Raw genomic sequence first — 13,961 nt, forward strand, 5'->3', positions numbered from 1 at the left:
GAGTGGAGTGGAGAAAAGTCAGTGGTTGAATGGCAGGCTGTCCTGTCAGCTTGTCCTTTAGGGTGATAGGTCAGTTGGGAAGCACCCGGTGGTGCTGTGAGTGTCTTGCATTGCACTTAATCTGTCTTGGAAGCTGTACATTCATCCCAGGCAGTATGATGCTCCCCAGGTAGTCCAGTAGCTGGACATAGGCAGTGTGTTGTGAGGTGTGTACTGCAGTTCAGCCCAGGAGTGGGTTAGCTGTGGCATGGTTGTTGGGTGTGCTTGCATGAGTAGGAGAGTTGCTGAATCTCCTAAGAGCTGTAATCCATTAAACTGTCTTCTTTTTATCTGCCTATGCTATCATTATAAATGAGCTTTCTGCCACCAGTACTCAGCTGACAGCTCTGTTAATGACATGCAAGGCAGGCAAATCAAACTCTGTTTCCCATTGCTGTGTTAGCTCCACAGCGGTGGCATCATGTTCTCACTGGCTGAGATAGCAAGCCTGGTTGAAAACCATGTTAAGAAGAATGTGCTGGTTTTACTAAACATTTTTTGAAGCATGACCAGATTAAAGTTGCATTTTGGAGAGGAATTTTGAGAAGCAGTCATAATACATGGAAAAAATGTCAAATATTGATTGAGATGTACATTATGTCAATTTATGCTTGATTTAAGTATTTTGCACTTGTAATCTCTGTGCTATGAAAATAATTTGTAAGTCATAATGAAAGATTCCTTCCTTTGCAGTGAAGGTATAAAGATTCTCAGCACTGGGACAAGCTCTTGAGATTTCACATGGATGGTTAAAGCAGCAAAACTTTGAGAATTTGTTTCCCCTCCCTGCCCCTGGAGCTTTTATTATCAAGTCCAGCATTTACGTTGGTGAGACACCTTTTGTGAAGTTTGAGTGAGATGACAGATGTTTCTCAAGTGTAGGTCTTAGCTGCCTTCTCACTCAAATGGAACAATGAGATGTTACTGCTTCTTGTTTTTGTTTTAAGATGTATTTTTTCTCCCTGTGTTATGTGGAGTATCATAGTACCTCTTTTTTTCTGCTCTGTTTTTAAGTATTCACAGATGACTTTGGTCTCTTCATGTTGGCATAAGTATTTGGAGCAAGCCAATAAGAAATTCTTGATAAAATAGAGATCCTTACGCTGAAAAATTCGAAGTACAAATACTACTGCAAATGGACATACTGAAAGGAAAGTAGTGGTGACTTTAGTTAAATGAGTTTGTTTAAGCTGGGTACTGCCTGTCTTTTCTCCTGTCATAAGCCCTTTTTGGACATAAAAAAGAAAAAACAATATTATGGTTTGGTTGTAGTGTTGTACCTCATGTTGGTTCTATTGTTTCAGGATCCTATTGTGAGCAATGCAGAGAAGGAGCTACGTACGCAGGTGCAGTAATATCTCCCAACTTAGAGACCGCTAAAATTATGCGAGTTCCTCATGCTACGTCAGTGTCAGACTGCATCACAGCGTGTTGTGACCTCTCAGGTTGTGACTTGTCTTGGATGTTTGAACGGCGCTGTTATATTGTGAACTGCCAACACAAAGAGAACTGTGAACCTAAAAAAATTGAAACGGTGAAGTCCTATCTAATCTTCGTGCTAAGGCCTTCTCAGAGGCCAGCCTCGCTGCTGGGATTTGGACAGGTGATCCCAAGCATGGTCCACTCTGGGGGACGCCAGAATGAGCCATCTGAGGAAGTGAGTAGCCTGAAGGAGCTGTCTTTGCTTGGCAAAGATCTCAGTCTTGAGGAGATACCTGAATACATAGATGACTATAAAGACTTGGAGCAGGACCCCTTCCAGGTGAGCATCAAACATGAACAGAAGGAGAGCACAGATTATGCTGACTGGGGCCTGATGGTGGCAGGTGAAAATGGCTTCAACTCTTCAGTGGTTGATGATGGAGATAACCAGGAAGACTTTCCCGAAAAGGAAGGGGAAGCTGTAAAAGTGGAAGGCCTTCTGAATAAAAACAGCTCTGAAGTGAGCTCTGTTAGTGAACGTGAACAGCACTACATAGAGAGGTTGCCTTCTCTCCCAGAGATTACACCGTTACCTGGGAAGACATCTGGAAGCAGAGCAGCTGTTCAGCTGCTTGCACAACCCAATGATGCTTTGCAAGAAGAGGTACGTGTGCCCCTCAAGAAGCAGGCAGAGTATGGTGAGGCTGCTTTGCAATTGTTTTGGTCAATCAAATTAGATGGTTTTATAATTTAACCCTAAAATTCAAATGACTTACAGTCCTGTTACAGTGTAGAAAAGACTGAAGGGAAGGGGTTGTCTTAATAGGTAAATAAATCTCTGAAGGATACTTCCCTATCAGATGATGAGCAGAGCTGCTTCTAGGATGCTGTTGGGGTTTCCTTGGAATTATTCAAATCAGTAGTAGCCTTGGACCTATCTTCGTAGAAATGTTTTGGTATTCTGCCCTTTTGACACTTGGTGATCCAAACACAAGTAGTAAGCTCAGCAATAGTAGTGCCCACCAGCATCCAAAGAGCAAGACTGGTAAGCATAAGTTTTTCTGTCAATAAAATTAAGCATGCTCTATAGGTTTTATGTTACTAAATGCCTAGTGGTCTTATAGATGTGATGGTGCTGAATAAATAACTTTGATAATGCTTTTAAAATGTGAAAGAGAGGCAAGATACTTAAGGGAATGAACAGTTTTTGATTTTTTTTTGAACCACGATGTCCAGTGGGATAAATTGGATGAATTTTTGTTCTCAGAATCCTTCCCTTGAGTCTAGCAATAATAAATAAATAAAGAACCCAAGTTAAATATCTGTTAAGTACCCAAAACCTAATTTAGATACCTAAGATATGTACTTGTTCTCTACTTATGCCAGTGGGTTAGATCAGTTCTAAAGGGTCTTTGTCTCCTTCAGAACAGGGTGGGATCAGTGGGAAAGTTGAAACAGGCTGTAAAGCCATCATCTGCTGCGTTTGACTCACCCCCAAAACCAAGGGGAAAAAGCACAAATTAAGTGGTGTTGTCTTGATTGCCCTAAATTTCATCAGGCTTTGTAACCAACAGCTGCCTCTCTCTTGCTGAAAAAATGATGATTTATTGCTGTTGCTGTAGGGAAGAAAAAGACATGAAAACAAGCAAGTTGCTTGAAATCCATGATATCTGAGGTTCTGGGAGGGTATTAACGAAATAACCAGCCTAGAGGTGCAGCAGTTTCTGGACTCTGTTTTGAGATCTAGACATCCTGAGAACTGTGATTCTTGGGAGGGCTCTGGGAGTGCTGTGAGGAACATGAGAGTGGTTGTTGCAGCCAGTAGAGGACATCTAGCAGAGACTGGAACCTCTAAGAGCTTCTCAAGAGCTCTGTCAGCTGTTCTTGATCAAATGATGATTTGTGGTTTTGCTGCAGCTGGCTCATGATCAGGGAGGGCAATGCACCCTATCAGCAGGTGCTAGAGAGAGGCATCAGAAGCTCTGCCTAGGGATGGCAGTGAGCTAGTCAGGAGTCTGTGGGTCAGGACTAGCATCTCTCTTCCAGACTGCCTGCTCAGGAAGAAGCAGATAAGACCTCCTTCAGACAGTTGGAAGGAGCCTCATAATCATGGCCCCTGTCCCTAATGGGGGACTTGAGCCACCTCAATATCTGGGTAGCTGGGATGGCAAGGGAGCAGGACACAAATGTAGGAAGCTTCTGGAATACACTGATGATAACTTCTGTACAGAAGTGATGGAGGAACCAACAAGGAGAGAGCCTCTGCTTACCTCAGCCTTGTACGCAAAGGGAGATTGGTCAGGGGCATGGCCCCTCCATCACCAGTGGTGGTGGAATTTGGGCTCTTGAGAGGTGAGGGAGTAAGTCAAAAAGCAGGGTCACAGCCCAGCAGGCTTCAGGAGAGCCTGTTGTGTGATCTGCTTGGAAGAATTCCAAGACAGACTGTCCTGGAGATAAAAAGGGGTTCATGAGAGCTGATTGCTTTTCAAGGATCACCTCCTCTAAACTTAAGATAGTCTGTGCTACTGAAGATAGCATGGCCCAGCCTTCTTAGTAAACTTCTTTTTTGATTTTTGCCATCCTGGCTAGGATAGAAAGGCTTTGCTTTTTCTTCAAGTACTGTCTGCGTGGACAGGAGCTTAAAATGAAGAGTTCAACAGGAAGTTCAAGAAGGGCAAGTGCAGGGTCCTGCACCTAGGGAGGAATAACCCCAAGTACCACAGGCTGGGGGCTGACCCGCTGGAGAGCAGCTCTGCAGAGAGGGACCTGGGAGTCCTGCTGGACAGCAGGCTGACCATGAGTCAGCAATGTGCCCTTGTGGCCAAGAAGGCCAGCGGTATGCAGCTGGGCTGCATTCGGAAGTGTTACCAGCAGGTCAAGGGAGGTGATCCTCCCCATCTACTCAGCCCTGGGGAGGCCACACCTGGGATATTGTGTCCAGTTCTGGGCTCTCCAGTACAAGAGGGACATGGAGCTACTGGAGTGAGTCCAGAGGAAGGCTACAAAGATGATGGTAGGAATGGAGCACCTGTCATATGAGGACAGGCTGAGAGATCTGGGCCTGTTTAGCCTGGAAAAGAGAAGACTGAGGGGAGACCTCATCAATATGTATAAATATCTGAGGGGAAGGTATTGAGAGGATAGAGCCAGTCTCTTTTCAGTTGTGCTCAGCGAGTAGACAAGAGGCAATGGGCAAAAACTGAAGCACGGGAGGTTCTGGATGAATTTGAGGGGGCACTTCTTCCCTGTGAGGGTGACAGAGCACTAGAACAAGCTGCCCGGAGAGGTTGTGGAGTCTCCTTCTCTGGAGATACTCAAAACCCTCCTGGATGCCATCCTGCACAATGTGTTCTAGGTGACCCTGCTCATCAAGGGGGTTGGACTAGATGGTCTTCAGAGATCCCTTCCAACCTTGGCCGTTCTGTGATAAGAACTGTAGTGGGAAGGTGATCTGGCAGTGCTCTGTTAGCAGATTTGTAGAGGCTTGATAGGATATCACTGGGTAGGATATCACTGGGAAGCTGTTTGTGAAATGACTTTTATGGGTTTTCAGTTAACATAGAGTCATGTTAAAAATGTTAAGAAGCTGGAGAAGCAGAAGGTTTTGAGAAACTGCCAAAGCCCAAGCAGTCCTTGTTTCCCAAGTGGGAGCCCTTTGAATTTAGTTAGACATCTGTAAAGAAACTAAGATGGCAAACAGTTACTGCAGACACCGTTCCCTTGCCTTTCCTAGGCTCAGCTGCTGTTCAGACACCTCTTCTCTCCCCTTCATAGTCTTCAGTCCCCTTCTTTTTGCTAAATGTTACACTCCAGTCCATTTGGTGAGGTGACCAGCAGCACAGGAGGTTGAGCTCAGTGCATAGCATTTTCTTTTTGTGGCTTATTGTTTCTTTGTTCTTTTCTGCCACTGCTTCTTCCTAACATGTTTCCTTAGCTCCACTGTGGGCTTTTCCATGGGCTGTAAAAGTTCAGTAACATGAATATATTTAGAGATCTGTACAGAGTCACTGTCAGGCTGCCCAAAACAGAAATCTGCAATGCTCTGCATCCTTGAAGTGATGTCGCCCAACCCCTCTTCCCCTCCCCAAGAAGTCCTCTTATTTCATTTTCCTTTCATTTTTCAAACCATGTCTGCTCCAGCATTGCTCTCAGTGATACCTTACCTTCTCCTTGAGAGATTAGAGAGATCAATTTCTGATATTGCCTCAGTCCACTTATCTGCTGACTGCTAATGTTCTCAGTCTTAAGCTTTTTGGCTGTGGCAGCGCCGCAGAACACCTTTTTGACTGCAAAGCCTTGGCTAGGCTTGAGGAGTGAAGAGGTGGTTGGTGCTATTGCAGAAGAGTGTCTCAGGAAAGGTGTGATTTTGCCCTGTCTGTCCTGCAAAGTCTGGATGGCGGCTTCTCAGCTGTTAGGCTGGCAAAGGGCCAGGAGAGGAGGAAAGCCAAAGGATGCTCAGAACAGTAGATTTCTATTGAGTTTGGAAGACAAAGGAATCCTTTGCTTTGTCAAAGCATGGTAAAGAAAACCTTTTTTGAAGACATGGGATGGAGTGCATGCATAAAGGCAGCTTGTCTTTTCGTCAAGGCATACGGCAGGAGGGGCTTGGGATTCTCCCTCTGGGTGGTAATGTCCAGGATGAGATTTGTGCCAAGGGTCCAGGGTTAGCATGCTGAAAGTACTGCCTGAGGGAGGCTGCAGTCCCCGACACAGCTGTCACTGACCCAGCTGCACAGATACTTGGTCAGAAATAAGTCTTGGGAGGAGAAGGAAAGAAAGAATGATTGGACTGTTCAGACTGGTTTTGAAAGGTAATAGGGTCTGAGAGACAGGAGGAGGAGGTGTCCAGCCATGATAACAACGGTGGGTTATTACTGCATAACTTGCTCTGTCCTTTAGTGTGGTTCTGAATTACTTACAAGGTGGCTGGTGAGAAGAACACTACTGCTTGTTCTGCTTGAAGCAGAAAGAATCAGGGCACTTTATTAGTTGTGAGGAAAGAAAAAAAAAAAAAAAAAAAAGTAAACCCTTTAATGGGCAGATTATGGGTTTGTGGCAACGTTTGTGGCGGCGGGGGGGGGGGGGGGGGGAGGGTGGCTTCTGTGAGAAGAATCCAGAAGCTGCCCCGTGTTAGATAAGGGCCAGTTTCAGCTGGCTTCAAAAGTGACCTGCTGTTGTCCGTGGTGATGCTGATTGGACCTTTGTGAGAGCAGACTGAAGAAAGGAGAAAAAAACCTGCTGCACAACTGCAGCTGGGAAAGTGAGGAGTGTGAAGCAGCCCTGCAGCCCTCAAGGACAGTGCAGCAGGAGGGCAGGAGGTGCTCCAGGCACACAGCAGCAGTTCCCCTGCCGCCTGTGGAGAGGCCCCTGGTGGAGCAGGCTGTCCCCCTGCAGCCCATGGGTCCCACACGGAGCAGATCTCCACGCTGCAGCCCGTGGAGGAGCCCCCGGGGGAGCAGGTGGATGTGGCCTGGAGGAGGCTGCAGCCCATGGAGAGCCCCCGCAGGAGCAGGCCCCGGGCCGGAGCTGCAGCCCGTGGAGGGGAGCCCACGCAGGAGCCGGGGGTCTGGGGGGAGCTGCTACCTGTGGGGGACCCGTGCTGGAGCAGTTTGCTCCTGGGGGATGGACCCCGTGTGGGAGCAGTTGTTGAAGAGCTGCTGCCTGTGGGCAGCCCCCGCAGGCTCAGTTCGGGAAGGACGGCATCCCCTGGGAGGGACCCCACGGGGAGCAGGGGCAGAGTGACCATGAAGGAGCAGCGGAGATGAGGCTTCATTGATTGACTGCAGCCCCCGTTCCCCATATCCCTGCACTGCTCGGGGGAGGAGGTAGAAGAAGGCGGATGGGGGAGAAGATGTTGGGAGTCTGTTTTTTTGTTTGTTTCTCACTGCTCTATCTTGTTAGCAATAGGTAATAAATTTAATTAATGTCCTTATTCTGAGTCTACTTTGCCTATGGTGAGTGATCTCCCTGTCCGTATCTCAACCTTTGAACCCTTTTTATTATGTTTTCTCCCCCTTTCCATTTGAGAAGGGGGAATAAGAGAGCAGTTGTAGTGGAGCTCAGCTACATAAATCAGGCAAACCCAACATGCTGTTTAAGGAAAAGCATACCTGTAAATCTATAAACGTGAAATACAAGTCATAAATGACACTCTTTCAATAATTCATTTTGCAGGTTCCTACACATTCCCTTCTTTCAGATGAAGTGGAATTCTCCCCAGGTGTGTCAGAGAAAACCCAGACTCCCACAGTGGCTCCAGAGAACATCACTGAAGGAGGGGTCATGCTGCTTCCCACTAATATTGTGCCATCTGAGCCCATGCAGCAGTTCCCGACTCCTGCTAATGCTCCTAAAGCAGGTAATACTTCAGCGTGGCTGGAGATCTGTGGGGTACCTGCAGGTTGGACAGCAGGTGGGGATAGCTTTACTACTGTCAAGCTTGCATCTTTTTGTTGTTATAAGCTCTTTATCCAAATGCAACATCATCCTAGTTCAAGCATGTAGTCCTCCACTGCAGACTCTAGAACCTTTAGCTTGTTCTTTCTGAGGAAAAACTCTGACCAAGCCTAACATCAGTGGGAAATTATAACTCAATTAAATGCAGTAAAGTAAAAAGCAAATTAAGAGCATTTTCGTAACAGGTTGTTTTTTATTATTGGTGGGAAATACCTAAGACTTTCCAGAGTTACACAATAGTTTCTTCTAGACACTCTTTTGTTTCTGTGTGACTGCAGAATATTGCTTGTTCTCAGAAACTCATCAGTAGGGTTCCCACCATGTATAGAGGTCAGGTATCACGAAGTAGAGCTGGTGGGACGTGAGGAAGCCCAGCCCATAATAGAGGAGAATATGGCCACTTCATCCTGAAAAAATATTTTACTCTGATTTCAAACCTGGAAGAAGGCTTATCAGATTTCCAGCTACAAAGGAAGAGTTCTTATTTTGAAAAAGGTATGTTTAATTGTTCAGCCCTCCGTAGTTGCATTAAATTCTGTGTATATGTTAGTCTCCTGTCTCGTGCTGAGTTTCCTGCCTTCCTATGTACCCTGACAAAGGGTTAGAAGGGTCACAAGAAGCAGGGAATCACAGATGTGTGTTCTTCTGCACTCCTGAGGGACATGGGGAGCCTTTTGCTTCCTGGTGGAGCAAGTCTGGTTTGGGACACTCCTAGTGCCTTCTGCCAAACTACAATCTGCCAGCCAGGATAGCAGTAGGAGGTATCATGAGGAGACAAGCTTCAAGAGGGATCCTCTCCAAGACAATGGATCATCATTACCATTGAGTATTGACGAGGCAGCTCCTCCCCCTCCCTCACAGGAGGAGGCTCAAGAGGACTCAAAGAAGAGCTTGGAAGAAGCAGCTGATGGAAAGGTTGTGATGAATCTCACTCTAAGCACTGCTTTGCACAAGGATTTTCTCAAGTTGCTTTGCATGGCCCTGCTGTCTCAGTCTAGGAGACAGTCCCTCCTTCTCCTTTGGTCATTACCTTCATCTAGCCATTTTGTTCTCATCACATGTGGAGATCAAAAGATTTTTTCTAAGCACAAATCTCCACTAGTATCAAGGGCAACTTCCATGAGCAATTCTGTAGCCTCACATTGAAGTAGCAGTGACAGAAAGTGTACTGTCAGCATAACCTTTTTGCTTCATCCCTTTTTACACCTGTCAGCTGCCACAGCTGAGTAGTCTCTTGCTCATCTAGTAAAAGTTGGACACTTAGATACTAGTGGGTGTTGCCTTTGGAGCACCTTTATTCTGTGGACTCCCTGTAGTCAGGAACACATTTGAAACCTTTTAAAAACAGGTCTATGAGAATGTTGCTTGAGGATGTGCTTTGGCATGCTTCTGTTGGGGATTGGGTTTGTAGACTTCAGCATTTTTGGAAGAGAAAATAATTTGCACAGATGAGAACTGTGAGGGTGTTCCTGGATGAAATGTAGACAGAATGTGCAGTTTAGCAAGGAAATAACCCTGCTGCCCTAGCAGAAGTTTTAAAAGTGACACAATGAGCTGGACACATAAGCAAATTATTCAAGTGCCATGCAAACATAGAAGCTTGTTGGTGGAGAAAAAGCATGACGCTGTTTTTAGGATGGACTATGTTACGTAATGAAGTTTAATGAAGTTTCTTCTGGTGCCGATGGCTCATTTTTGTCTTTTGTTGTTCCATATGTTTGAAATCCTGTGCTTTCAACCAATTATTTTAAAAATGCATAATTCTTTATGTAGAGGAATGTTAACTGTTGTGAGAAATCTCAAATGATTTTCTTCAGAAAGGATCTTCTGTGAAGCTTATTTTATTCGCGATTGCAATGGCAGGTGTCCGGTCAATCAGGAGCGCAAAAACACAACTTTGTTTCTCACAATTCCCCCCTCTTCTTTTCTTAGTCCTATTGTTTTTGCACCTCTTCACATACCGCACTCTTGAGTTTTTCCAACATTAAGGTGCAATATTCTTTGAATATCACAGGGGATGATAGATATACAATGCCATTATTATTATAATACCAACAAATAGTTGTTTGAGCCAATTCTGTCCAGGTTACCATGAAGTTAGTTTCTCCCAAATGTTTCTAAATCCCCAGGAATTGTCATTTTGAGTTACTCTATGTAGGACCTTGTGTTTTTTCCCCAAATATTTTTGAGATGAGTCAAATTCATCCCATTTGATCTACATACGTACAGCAACTAGTATTAATTACAGTGCACGCTCCTCCATATGAGGTTATTAATAAATCTAATACTATTTGATTCTAGAGTACTGTTTTTGCAAACTTACCAAACTTATTTTCTAGTTCTTTGATTATAGCTGAGATATTTACAATAGCATTTTCTAATTCACACGATTCATTCCCCCACCCCCACCCCCTTTACTATTAATAGTATTAATAATATATAATAGATAATAAAGCAGTCAGGCACCGGAACGGCTTGTAGAGGGAGGTGGTGAAGTCATCGTCCCTGGGGGTGTTCAAGGAAAGGTTGGACGGGGTGCTTGGGGACATGGGTTATTGGGTGACATTGGTGGTAGGAGGGTGGTTGGACCAGATGATCTTGGAGGTGTTTTCCACCCTTAATGTTTTTGTGATTCTATGTTACACTGGTGATTCTATGTTATACTGATGACAGACTAGAGCCTGAGCTGGAAAATGTCGTGTGGAACATGGGAGGTGCAGGGCAGTCCCTGTGGTCAAGGGGCTGCCTTTCTCTCAGGCAAGCCAAATGGCCTGGGGGAGCCAGCCCCAGAAAAGGGTCCCTCAGCCACCCCAACCTTCCTCCTTCCCCCCCGTGAGGACATCTCCCAGGCTGTTCCCAACACAGCCGCCTTTGGGCACTCATGGGCCACTTCATCACAGAGACTTGCTGAGGTCGCAATGGCCACCACTGCCCCGCCTTTGCTGTGGGCCCTATAAAACAGGCCCCCCTGCAGCTGGCCCACCACTCGCTCAGCTACTAGGAGACTGGAGGCAGCAAGGAGAGAAGCGGCTCTGCCTGATTTGTGAGGACAGCCATGCCATCCAGAGCAGCAGCAAGAAGGAAGGCAGCTGACAAGGAAATGTGTTATTGTGGTGGTTTTACTGTGCTAGGCAGTTGAACACCACAGCTGCTCTCTCACTCCCCCTCCTCAGATGAGGAGGGGAAGAAGTAAAGGAAAGAACAACTCACGGGTTGAGATAACGATGATTTAATTAAAGAGGGAAAAAAAAAATTATATATATATTATTGAGGAAATATTATTATTAATTAAACAATTCAACTAACGGGAAAGGGGAAGAGGGAGGGGGGAAGGGAATAACTAAACAAAACAAGTAAAGGCTATGTGGAAGTGCAGAGGAAAGAAATTACTTCCCACAAATGAGCGATGCTTGACCACGTCCTTGAAGCAGGGCCTCAACGCACATAGCCGGTGTTCGGGAGGAGGACAGACGTCTTCACAACGAGAGCCCACCCCTCCCCTCTTCTTCCTTTTTCCCCCTTTTATTGCTGAGTGTGACATCATATGGTATGGAATATCCCTTTGGTTGGTTTAGGTCAGCTGCCCTGCTGATGTTTCTTTCCCACTTTTTGCCCACCCCCTAGGAGGGTCAGAGAGTCCTGATGCTGTGCCAGCACTTCTCAGCAGCAGACACAACACCGGTGTGATACCACTGCTGTTCTAGCTCCAAGTGCAGAGCGCAGCACTGTATGGGCTGCTGCAGGGAAAGTTAACATCCCAGCCAGACCCAGTACAGTTATGGGCAGAGAGAGAGCGCCAGCAGCACCAGATAGAGCAGTGCTCAAGGGACACCAGGTGCTCAGCCCACAGACACATACAAGCAATATCATTGGCACCACAGGTGTGAAAATCAAGCTAACAGTGGCATGGGACCTCAGGGTGGAACAGGTCGACCCCCTGGTGCAGCACCCTGGCCAGAAAACATTCCGAATCAAAGGCATCCTGTTTGGGCAGTCCCAGGCAAAGACTGGCTCATCCTCCTGCCCAACACTGTGGAGCCCATGGAGCTGGATCCACCAGAAGATATGGAGGAGGCAATGGAAGTGGATCCACCGCAGCCAGAACAGACCTGGGACTACCCTGTCACATCTTCACTCTGTGTCATCAGAAAGCACAAACTGCATCACAGGAGTGCCCGGCCAGCTCCCTACTCGTTGCTCAGGCCCCATCCCAGGCATCAGCTTGGAGCCCCCAAATCTCACAGACATCCCGCAGGCTTGCCTGCAAGATGTCCCGGCAATAAACAACTCTTGCCAATTCTCAGGGCTTGTGTGAGTGCTTCTTTCCCATCCCCCAGCCCTTGTGAGACAGGTGGCATCCCTTCTGCACAGAGTCTCGAGTGCCAAAGTGCCAAAGATAAGCACTTCATTTGGGGAAGCTGAGTTTCAATTGTTTCTTTATGGTCTGATCCTCTCCACCCTTCCAGAAGAGGAAGGATGCCAAGGAATGTGAAATTTCCACTTAATTCCTAGAGTCCACATTAGCCTTGCAGTATTTCTGACATAAAGTGATTTCCTTGATCAGAGTCAATATTTTCAACAATTCCATACCTGGGAGGTATTTGTTCTAGAATTACTTCAGTTATGATGTTTGCAGTGGCAGATACTGAAGGGAAAGCTTCCACACACCCTGACAAATGATCTACCAAGACTAATAAGTATTTAAATCTACCTACTCTAAGGAGTTCTGTAAAATCTACCTGTACATTTTGGAAGCGTTGAATTCCTGGTTCTCGCTCCCCTTGGGCTGAGTGCAGATAATTCTCCTGTTTACCTTTTGACATGCTACACAACTTCTGCATACTTGTTCAGCCGGAGTATATATATTCCTACACATATTTCCATAGCACAGCATCACACGTTGCTTGAATTCCCCAATGACCCTCTTGATGTAAAACAGTTAGTAGTTGCATCATTAGTACTTTATTCAGCATTTCTCTCCCATCACGGAGTATCTGTTTTCCTTTGGACTTCGTGACTCCTAATTCCTTAAAAACCTCTTTCTTTTAAAACCTTTACTTCTTTTTAGTTTTGGGTAGGGGTAGCTCAACAATTCCCTGAATCCTCTCTGGATTTATTCTTCATTCCCTCTCAGATGCTAGATGCCCTAAATACTTGACTACTTTTTCTGCAAATTTTAATTTATTTTCCAATACTTTCAAGCCCTGTTTTCCCAGAAAGTCAAATAGTTTGTTAGTGGCTTCCTTCGCAACTCTTTTCTCCTGTCCTAACAATAAAAGATCAGCCACATACTGTAACAGTAACACCTCCTTTGGAGGTTGGAATTACTCCAGAATTTGTTCTAGTACTTGCCCAAATAAATTGGTGACCCTGTAAACCCCTGAGATAAAATTGTCCATCTGTATTGCTTCTTCTGCCCCATTTCAGAGTCTTTCCACTCAAAGGCAAATATATCTTTGCCCTCAGGGTCTGAGAGCACCCAATTAATAATACCGTTATTCCAGCCTAACAATTTACTATTTGAATGCCCAATTTCATTATCAAATCCTTTCCCAACAAGTTAGTCCTTTCCTCGGGTACATACAGTAATTGCCCAGTGATCATTCTATCCCTAGTTTCAGCTTGGTGTCCCCCAAAAGTGGCACTGTTATCCCAGTCCCTTCTACCCCCATCACATTTAGGGTTTCATTAGTTAATTTAAGCCTTGATACTTTACAGGCCAGTAATGACCTAGCTGCCCCAGTGTATTGGGTTCACATGGCAAGGTTCAGGTAGTGGAGGGGCTGCAGTGTTAGCCCCTGTGAGAAGAATCCAGCAGCTGCCCCCTGTTAGATAGGGGCCGGTTTCAGCTGGCTCCAAAGGGGCCCACCACTACCCAGAGCCAAGCCATGAGCAATGCAGTTTAAATCTCTATGAGAGAGCATCCAAGAAAAGGAAATAAAATGCTGCACAACAGCAGCTGGGAGAGTGAGGAGTGAGAAACCTCCCTGCAGACGCCAAGGTCAGTGCAGAGGAGGGGGAGTGCAGTGCAGAGGTGCTCCAAG

General features: G+C 45.9%; 1 protein-coding gene across 6 annotated transcripts in view; it reads left to right on the forward strand.

Moving 5' to 3' along the window:
• KIAA0319 (KIAA0319 ortholog) overlaps positions 1 to 13,961 on the forward strand; it is a 62,401-nt gene that overhangs the window by 14,699 nt on the left and 33,741 nt on the right. For 5 of the 6 annotated variants that reach the window (XM_035319369.1, XM_035319374.1, XM_035319371.1 and 2 more), the window contains exons 3-4: positions 1,344 to 2,125; positions 7,636 to 7,819. In XM_035319369.1, the coding sequence (XP_035175260.1) occupies positions 1,344 to 2,125; positions 7,636 to 7,819 (966 nt within the window). Of the gene's footprint in view, positions 1 to 844; positions 868 to 1,343; positions 2,126 to 7,635; positions 7,820 to 13,961 lie in introns of those variants that run through there. The other variant, XM_035319375.1, reaches the window with a different exon arrangement.

This window comes from Oxyura jamaicensis, chromosome 2 (assembly GCF_011077185.1).
Source record: "Oxyura jamaicensis isolate SHBP4307 breed ruddy duck chromosome 2, BPBGC_Ojam_1.0, whole genome shotgun sequence".
NCBI lineage: Eukaryota > Metazoa > Chordata > Aves > Anseriformes > Anatidae > Oxyura > Oxyura jamaicensis.